At 43.9% G+C, this 9,909-nt stretch overlaps 1 protein-coding gene across 1 annotated transcript; it reads right to left on the bottom strand.

Annotated features, from left to right (window-relative positions):
• Positions 1-2,894: 2,894 nt before the first annotated feature.
• Positions 2,895-9,909, bottom strand: plekha2 (pleckstrin homology domain containing A2). Its single transcript, XM_012835933.3, has 12 exons — positions 9,711-9,909; positions 8,941-9,090; positions 8,610-8,666; positions 8,476-8,524; positions 8,284-8,381; positions 7,003-7,134; positions 6,459-6,587; positions 6,250-6,318; positions 6,052-6,122; positions 5,720-5,783; positions 4,689-4,766; positions 2,895-4,199 (listed from the first exon to the last, which is right to left on the bottom strand). The coding sequence occupies exons 2-12, from the start codon at positions 9,079-9,081 to the stop codon at positions 3,849-3,851; spliced, it is 1,239 nt and encodes a 412-aa protein (XP_012691387.2). The 5' UTR covers positions 9,082-9,090; positions 9,711-9,909; the 3' UTR covers positions 2,895-3,848.

Below are 9,909 nucleotides of genomic sequence, written 5' to 3'. Positions count from 1 at the left end.
ATTTCTATCATAAAAACGATCTATATTCTCCTTTACATGAGTTTTTCATTTCTCCATTCAGATGGACTGTAGTTGGACTGTGTACTGTTTCTTTAGGTCTGTCTTGTTACAGCAGATTTGTGACTTGTCCTTTAAGCTGACTTGCTCCAAGTTTGATTTAGTAATGAAAACAAGATCCCACTGTGAAACATCACAAATCCGTTGAAATCCAAGTTGACTTTTTAGACATTCCGGTGTCGTGAGTACCAGTTAATAAAGGAATATCAGTTATGGACATAAACTGTAAGACCTGCTAAATGTTTGGAAAGGCTGGTCATGAAACACATAAGAGGCATCACACCAGCTTCCTTTGACCAACACCAATTTGCCTACAAAGCGAACAGATCTACAGAGGATGCAGTAGCCCTGCTGCTTCACACTGCACTGGAGCACCTGGAGCTAAAGAACACTTACATCCGTATTCTATTTATAGACTACAGTTCTGCTTCAATACGATCCTTCCAGGCAAACTCATCTCCAAACTTCAGGACTTAAACCTCAGTGCTACACTGTGTAACTGGGTATTGGACTTCCTGACCAATCGCACACAGATAGTACAACTGGTGAAGCACCACTCTTCGAATTTGACCATCAGCACTGGCGCCCCACAAGGTTGCGTGCTCAGCCCACTATTATACACTCTCTACACCCATGACTGTACTCCCTCCTGCCCATCCAACTACATCTTTAAATTTGCAGATGACACAACAGTACTTGGCCTCATCTCCAACAACAATGAGGCTGCCTACAGGCAAGAAGTGGGAAACCTGGCAGCCTGGTGTTCTGAGCACAACCTTAGTCTCAACTTAAAGAAAACAAAAGAGATGATCATTGACTTCCGGAAGTCTGCTCAGCACAATCACCATCTCCCACTCTACATCAACGGGGAAGAGGTTGAGCGAGTCACCTCTTTTAAGTTTCTGGGTCTAACGCTGACGGAGGAGTTGTCCTGGGAAAACAACACAGCTTCCGTCTTGGGGAAAGCCCAGCAACGCCTCTTCTACCTCCGGAAGTTGAGGAAAGAACACCTTCCTCAGAGACTACTGAGCAACTTCTACCGCTGCGCTATAGAGAGTGTGCTGACATACTGCCTGAACGTATGGTTCTCCAGCTGCACATAGGCGGAGCAGGCAGCCATCCAGAGGCTGATTAAAACAGCAGGCAGGATCATCGGAGCAGAGCTGCCCGACATCTATTCCATCTCCTCCCGATGCCTGCAGCGTTCAAATCGCATCCTCACGGACCCTTCCCACCCTGCCCATCATCTGTTCCCGCTACTCCCGTCAGGGAAAAGGTTCAGATCAACAAAAGCGCGCACCTTCAGAATGGCAAAGAGCTTTTACCCTCGTGCAATAAGGTTTCTCAACAGCTCACCCAAAACCAACCCACCTCCCCCCCGGCCCGGCCCGGCCCGCCCTCATAGACTGCACTCTTAACACTCCACCCTGCAACTATTGATGCACCTCAATGTATATATTTCTTTTTTTAATTTACTCAGGGATATTTATTTATCTATTCATTGATTGTTATTTATTATTATTTAGCTGTGGCAGTTAATGTCCACAGCAATTAAAATTTTTAGCTGTCTGTTGCTGCCTCTACTGTCTCGTTGTTTTTGTGACAATGACAAATAAACTTTGAACTTGAAACTGTAAGACAGTTTAAGAAAGTCTTGCTGGAATCTCCATTGATCACTAAATTCCATGGTACTCAGCATTCCATTCTGCTCCAAATTGGCCTGGAATTATGACTGCTGGTTCCCACGGCAGCACAACATTCCAAAACCTGGATACACGCCCTCTATGCTCTAACGTGAGGAAGGTATTTCTCTTGTTATAGGCATCACAGCAGATGCACCACCGATCCCGGAGTCGTAATGCTTCTATTCAAGTCCATTCGTATTTTGATGTGCGTTTTGGTCAAGAGTGGAGTGCAGCCGCATCCTACCTGTATTCATGTTGACATATATTTGGACATGCCCCCATTGTTGAGAACCCTGCCATGGTGATGCAGGTACCCTTCTATTCATTGATTCAGTGATGTGAGAGTACACAGTGAACTGTGTGTGGTTCATGGCGTATGACTGGAAGAAGTCCCTCTCAAGGGCAGTTATGAGAGGTATACAGCAGTAGTTCTGAGTAGTATTCAAGGGCAGTTATGAGAGGTCTTCAGCAGTAGTTATGACCTTCAGTGCACAATGGAGAAGCCATCATTGGCTTCCATGCATTGAGAGTTCCCTTTTGTCTGCCCACAACCGAATGCGGCCTACCATTACCACTGTATTCTGTGTATAAATAGCATCACATTGCCATGAAAGAATGTGCTAGTTAATGAGCTCCTGGAGTTAATATTAGTATGCCTACCAAATGGGTCTGCAATGCAGCAGAGAGACACACAAGCTCTTCACTGAACCATTTTCAGCCTTATATTCTTGCGCATTGTATGAGCAGCCCACTTGTAAGTAATGGAAAAGGCTCTACTTGAAGGTCTTGTCCATTTTTTTTTTGGATCAGCTGAAGTCAATAGGCTTTAAATGCAGCATAAACCTCACAAAGAGCTGCACACTTTGTCATATAAATGCAGTTCCCATTAAAATTGCTCCATGGGATATTATTATCTATATTGGCAACAAATTCAAGGTTGTTCAAGGTAATTCTTATTATTGCCATAAATTATTAATTATGATTGTGTTCCTAAAGAAGACAAACCTTGTCTGTATAAAAGGACAATACATTCTCAATGAATCTAGAATTTTTTCACTGCCCAAGATCTGCAAGCCTGGAATTTTACACCATGTTGGGAATTCAAGGTTCCTCCATGAGAGGGCGCTGTTGTGTATTCACTGAAAACCAAAATGAGTGCAAATGGCCATTTATTGAAATGTTATTTTTTTCCAATCGTACCACAAACAGTTTGAGCTACAATTCACGTACTTTTGTACAATTTAAGCATTATTTCATGTGCAAACAATTATTTTGGTCATTAAAAGCATTTCAAAGGCAAATATTTGCTGGCAAATAAAATTATTTCTAAAATGAGTCAATCTCTGTTCTCAATGTATTATGTATCAGCAATAGAAAGAGAACTCATACTGACAATTATTGAGGTTAAACTGAATAACATTCATTTTTAAATATGAGTTATGGAATGACAATTTTATCAACAATCCAAAAGACTGTAACAACAATCCAAGCCACTGTAACAAAATAAACACAAATAAAAGAATACTAAAACAAAGCCTAACACACATTTCAGACAGACACACATTTTTGGGTTAATTAGGATTGTCAACGCAAGCTCCTTCACATTCTCTTATCCAAGTACCTGACCTTTGAAACAACATATTATTAATTAAATATTATTCAACCATCTAGAATGACGTAGTCACATTATTGAGGAGAATGGTCACTTGTACCTTCATAATACCTCTCATATGCTCTGATGTCTTTCTCCTCAGTCAGTTGGTTTGTCATAGAAAGTCCGGATCACTAAAAGCACTCCTCTAACTTAAGCATAAATGATGTGTTACAGTAGGGCCTACAAATATGTATGTGTTAGTATCTATGTGCGAATGCAGGTGAGGGGGTATGCAGGCGCTATGCCCACCGAGGCCACTGTGCCATCTGATGAGATGCCCTAACTGGGCAGACACTCTCCTGGGTCATTTTGAGGAGAGAACAAGCTGCAGAGCCAATACTGAGACTCATTCCTATGGACGTTAGCAAGCGCTAAATGTGTGGGGCGTATGTGTGACGAGTTCATATTTAAAATCTGCTGAATGGGAGAAAGACAAAGCATAAGGGGAAGAGCTAGACGTCGGTGCTACGTGCACCGGTGTCCATGTGGAAAGGAAAGTCCCTGCTGGACGCCGGCTGTGGCTGGGAGCAGTGCCGTTGCCGGGGCTTGGCATCCGAGGGCTCGGTGAGGAGAGAGGGCAAAGAGGCGAACGGGCTGTCTCTTTCTTTCTCTCCGTCTTTTCCGGACTCCTCCTTTCCCTTGCTCAGCTCCTGACATGCAGGCACAGGCGTCCAAGGTTGCCAAGACGACGTGACCGAACAGGTCTTGACCAGGGATGGTTTGCTCCGTGCCACAACCTGAGGAGCCTGGCTAGAGCGGGTGCTGTGACGGTATTGGGAGGTGGAGCGTGGAAAAAGGGATTCCTGAGGGAGAGAACAGACAAGGGAGAAGAGACTCATTGTGCACTGTGTGCAGTTTGACTATGTGCACCTCAATTAACAATCAGGATTATCTTAATACATTTCACAGATACCGGGGCATAACCGGGGGGGCGGGGGGGGGGGTCCTCTTTAGTACACCCTACAATTAGGAATGGTGTGGGGGGCGGGGGGGGGGGCCTCTTTAGTACACCCTACAGTTAGGAATGGTGTGGGGGGCGGGGGGGGGGTCCTCTTTAGTACACCCTACAGTTAGGAATGGTGTGGGGGGAGGGGGGGGGGCTCTTTAGTACACCCTACAGTTAGGAGAGGTAGGAGGAGAGGTGGGAGAGGTAGGAGGAGGAGAGGTAGGAGGAGAGGTGGGAGGAGAGGTGGCCAAGCATGGTGTGTGGGGAATCTCTTGCGCTTAGGGCTGGAGCAGTACTGTGGAAGGGATGGGGTTTGGTGGAACAACAGTCAGAAGGGCTTTCTTACCTTCGATGGACCTCTGAAATCTTGAATTTTCACTCCAATATCTTTGATCCATCCATGCATATCTTCAGGAGTGTCTGTCTGTAGACATGAGAGAGAGAGAGAGAGAGAGCGAGAGAGTGGTGTTTACTGAGGCTTTTGAAATGAGATTAGAGAAGGTCTCCCTCAGTGCTAAAGCATCTTTCTGGCATGTTTGTGTTCTGGACTGTGGTGGGGGTGGGAGGATGTTCATTTGGGTTTCAGAGTCCGTTGATCTATAAAAGTTCTTACTGGCTGCATGCTTGACTTGAAGAGCATTTAAGCATGCACACTCTTTTAGGTAGAGCCTAAATCACTTGAGAAAATGACTTGATACTACAGAGCACATAGACACTCCAACCACAGGTACTTATCTTTTGTACTTATCTCACACCCATGTTTTCTTCACGCTAACATCTGGATCACTTTCCTCTTGACTTGGCCTAGTGGTAATACCACACTGGTGTGTTTTTTTTATTTGATTGACATGTGTATGAGGGACAATTGTTGCGTATATTTAAGCAAGAGAATGATGAGGTCATGGATATTCCCTCACAATGGAAACAAATTCATCAATTCTGCACACTTCTCATTTTGAGCCAAAGGTTTCATGAATTAGATGCTAAGTAGTTTCTAGATCATTTCTGGCAACACAAATCTGTGTTGGAATTACGGAAGGCTGAGAAGGGCCAATAGTTTTTGTTGGTTACATTATATTAAGTCTTGGTCTAACATGTGTCTGCTGCTTTGACAGCATTATGTGTATTTGCCAAAAACATTTCCAGGGTCTTGACATACGGGGTTTTCCCAATTCCATTCTTTTCCAGTTTCTCCTAACCTGCACAAGAACCCTGCAACATGGCGGTACCATGATTGACTGAACGCATGCCTTTTCTGCACTGGAACACATACACGCTAAATGGCTCCATGCGATAGAAATGTGCATCTTCTGGACACACATCTGGCTACAGTCTATGGTGTAGTTAGTCAGACAATGGGCTGGGCAGCCAACAGACCTGGATGTAAAAGGTCCTGGCGGTGGTGATGATCTCAAAGAGGTTGTCTCGCATCAGCAGCTCCCTGCCGTTGCACAACATGGTGGAAAAAAAAAGAAGAAGAAAAATAAGAGCAGGTGTTCAGATCAGTTGGCAGCATTTTACTGGTTGAGTGAGTGAGTGAGTGAATGTCTGTGACTGTAGCTGTAGTCATCGTTGTATTTGTGTATGTTAACATATCGATGTATATCTGTCTGTCTATGCAAGAAGTTTGTGACTATTAATATTCATATTCATGTATATAAAATGTATATGGTCAGAGTACTCCTCGCTACAGATTTAGCATTCTTCACCCAGATTTGACCAGACATTCATGAACCTTGGTGATGTCCAGCAAGCGGATGCTTCGCAGGGGCTCTTTATCCTTTGAAAAACAAACAATAGTGACAGACAGACAAAGAGAGCAATTTTGTGATTTTTATTTCTTCCTGTTTATATTCAAATATGGTGCTTAATAAAATGGATCCATGTGTGTCTCATAAGAACCTCACCGTATCGTGTTTAAAGTAGCTCACCGCCTGATCATCTAGGATGAAGAATCTTCTCTTCCAGCTCTTCCTCTGTAACAGTGAAGAATGTCCGCTTTAGTGTACACGTACATCCACACTGCTGATACGAGTCACTCACGACCGTTACCCCCAAGTGTAGATTATGTGAAGGCGTGTGAGGTCAGCCCATACTCCACCATACATGAACATACCACATTCCCTTGTTTGACGCAGTAGCCACATCTCACAATGTTGGGCCGGGAGTTCTGCAGCCTCCTCAGACGCACAGACGAAGCACCTTCACCCCCCGAGCGATCGCTGCTCCCACCATCACTCTCATTCTACAGCAGACGCACATATCCACACAGGCATGCATACACAGGCACATCCACACAAAACATTTACACTTGAAAAGCATAGAAGCACACACACCATTTTTAATACAAATTAACTGAAGCAAAATATGCACTGGAATACAGAAAAATCAATGTACATGTTTATATGAATGCGTTACAAATCAAATTAAACAGTTTATATCTTTGGTACATCAGATTATTGCTACCACAGTACTTTCTCAAGTCTGACTCTCCCACACCTGTGGAGTATGGAGTAGAGACGCATGTTGAGAACCCTTTCACACACTAAACACGTCACATCCCCACACCCATGTGCATAGGGAGACATTTGAATTCATGCCACACTGACACATACACAACACGTTCCTCTCCCCTCCCTAAACCCCCAGATATTTCACACCTGTGTAATGGGAGTGTGCACCACTACGCCTCCAACAATCTCAGCCTTGTAGGCCTGTGGGGCTGCGGACGGGCCCTTGCCTGCTGCCGTGGTGACATCGGAACTCTGGGATGCTGTGATTACCTTGGGAACCTGAGAAAAAAAATTCAGTTCATTTTGATTTATATAGTGCCATTAAGAATTTATATTCAATCAAGGCGCTTTCTAGAGCCCAAGGCCTGAACCCCCACGAGCAAACGCACAGGTGACCATGGCACAGAACACCTCCCCTTTAACAGGAGGGAACCTTGAGCAGAACGCACAGGTGACGATGGCACGGAGAACCTCCCTTTTAACAGGAGGGAACCTTGAGCAGAACCCAGCTCAGACGGGGGGGGGGACGGGGGGGGGGGGGGACACACACACATAGAATAGGATGACAGGTATGAAGGGGAGAGAATCATAGAGAATCACTGCATTAGCACATCATTCATACATACATCAGTCGAAGATATTAGCACATCCATGCATAAATACAGAATTACTCGATGACATATATGGAGGACAGTAGCCTAGCATTGACAATATAGGGGGCTTCCTGTTCTCATAAGGTTCTAACCATGTCAATGATGGCACTCATGAGTGTAGAGTGTGTATTAGTGTGTTCAATGGTCAGTAGAATATACAGTAGGTGTTAATGCAGGACTGGGCCACAGCAGGCAGATGTCAGGGGAGGAAGTGATGAAGTGGACAGGCTGCAACAGCATCTTGCAGTGGAGATAGATGGGTGGATGGATGGCCAGGTTTGCACTGACACCTAGGTAGTAAAACCTCTGGAAGAGCTGCATACAGCATTGAACATTATTCAACAACGTGTCTACTGTAATGATAATACGTCCATTAATGATGTCAAGGGATTCATACTGCATCCAGCTGTAACACTGAGACACTCAATCATTAAGAATACCTCATTCATTAATCTAATGTAAATCGTGTACGGTAGGAAGGTGCACATACAGTAAGTTGGGCTAGTGTAGTTTCAAATAAATGCTGTCAGGAAGGTGCAATCTCAAAAAGGGCTGGACACCACTGCGTTAGAGTTACACTCCCCTACACATGAATTTAAATAAAAACAGAAAGAGAGTCATACATCCACACCATATGTTGTTAAAAACAAGAAGTCCGTTGGATCAATTCCCTAGGTGAAGAAAGTGAGGAAGTGAGATAGAGAAGGCAGTATGTAGTGTTTGAGTATGTAGTGTTTGAGTGTGTTGTGTTTGTCTGGGGAGCTTTCTTACTCACCGTGATCTTGGTGGCCCTATTGAGAGCAATAACCCATTCCTTCAGATCCACTGCGTCATTTGCTTGTAAAAAGTAACGTCTGGACAGTGCGTTGATTACTACATAAAATACAGGTTGTACAATTTTGAAAATGAAAGAAGGGTAAACTTAGTGTAGTATAAACGTGTACAGATACATATAAGAAGCGCTCACCAAAGCAGAACTCAGCTTTAGGTTTCTGTTTGGTTGCTGCTTCACTGACCTAAAACCAGGAAGATAAGATATACAGTTACACAGATAGCAGAGTGTACAGAAACATCTGTCAATCGCCAAGAAAGAATGATTACCTTGGAGATGTAGGTCAGTCTTACACTCCCCACACATTCTGCTCCCTTGGGTAAGTTCTGTAATCAGCAAGTCCAAAAGCATTAGCAGATAAGTGAACTGACTATTCGGCAATATGGAGATTTGTTTCCACCAAATGACGTGTGGAATGCCTGCTGCACCTCAAACTTCCACTAGGTACATGGGTTCGTAGAGAGGTGACACAGGGCTATAGAGTTGCATGACATAATTATGGGTCTGTGGCCGTCATGCTTTTAATGACAGATGGGGTGTCAAGCTTATGTTCATCTTGCCAGGTAAACTAAGCCTTGGAAGATGCAAGTGTTTGATTACCTGCGGATTGTCCATGTACCAGTAGAGGAAGTTGCTGCTTGTATCCAAGATCAAGTATCGGCGGTAGAATTTGTCACTGTTTTCATTCTCTTCTATGTCTAGAAAACCACAGATCCGATCCTGTCTGTCCAAATACGGCATCTCCTAGATCTGCCAAAACAGTGTCCGTTACCTTTTGCATTTAAAAGTTGCCCACTGTCACAGTTGATGCACGTAAACATTCAATATCTGGCGTGTCCGATGAGACAGGGCTTCTGTCTAACGAAGTTCCTACAAAATTTTGAGTAGGCCTAGTTGTTCTTCATACTAAAGGCGCGAGCTTTAAAAAACAACCACAGGTAACCCACATTGGTGTCATTAACCAAGCTCATCAGTATTGTCTTTAACGCTGTAGTGATGAAAACTATATCGGCTTTTCAGGCACCAACCATGCCTTTCATATGGCCTCTACTCAAAGCAAAAACTGAAAGAAAAAATAGCTCATGTATTGAGAGGAAAAAAATGGATGTTATATTAAGCTGTGACGTGACAACATATTGTTAAAACGGTGACCACGATGGGTACCTCAAACTCCTGACAAACAAACTGCCCTTCCCTACCCAATTTCGTACTAATAATGCCCAACCATTAAAAACATGCAATGCTGTGTAGCGTTGAAAAGTTTATACTACTTCATGGAGCACAGACCGCTCGATCTGCCACACCTCGCAAACCATAAATGTCGGGGCAGACTAAAAACGTAGCAGCCTTCAAAAGCAGAGCTTACTTACCGGTTAATATCTAGATCTGTTCTGATTCACACGTTCGAACCCATATCTTCCAAAGTGGCTTTGTAAAGTAGTTTTACATGTTGGGATCTGCACCGTATGTGCTGTATCACTATATATGAAGCTTTTAAGCTACTAGAGGAGTGTAGCCAGCAGACTTACTGCCTTTTCCGGGTTTGTTGTGTACTTAAAGCGAATCGCA

The sequence above is a fragment of the Clupea harengus genome, chromosome 7, assembly GCF_900700415.2.
Source record: "Clupea harengus chromosome 7, Ch_v2.0.2, whole genome shotgun sequence".
NCBI lineage: Eukaryota > Metazoa > Chordata > Actinopteri > Clupeiformes > Clupeidae > Clupea > Clupea harengus.
Note: the sequence above shows the minus strand (reverse complement) of the source record. Positions and strands in the feature narration are given on the sequence as shown.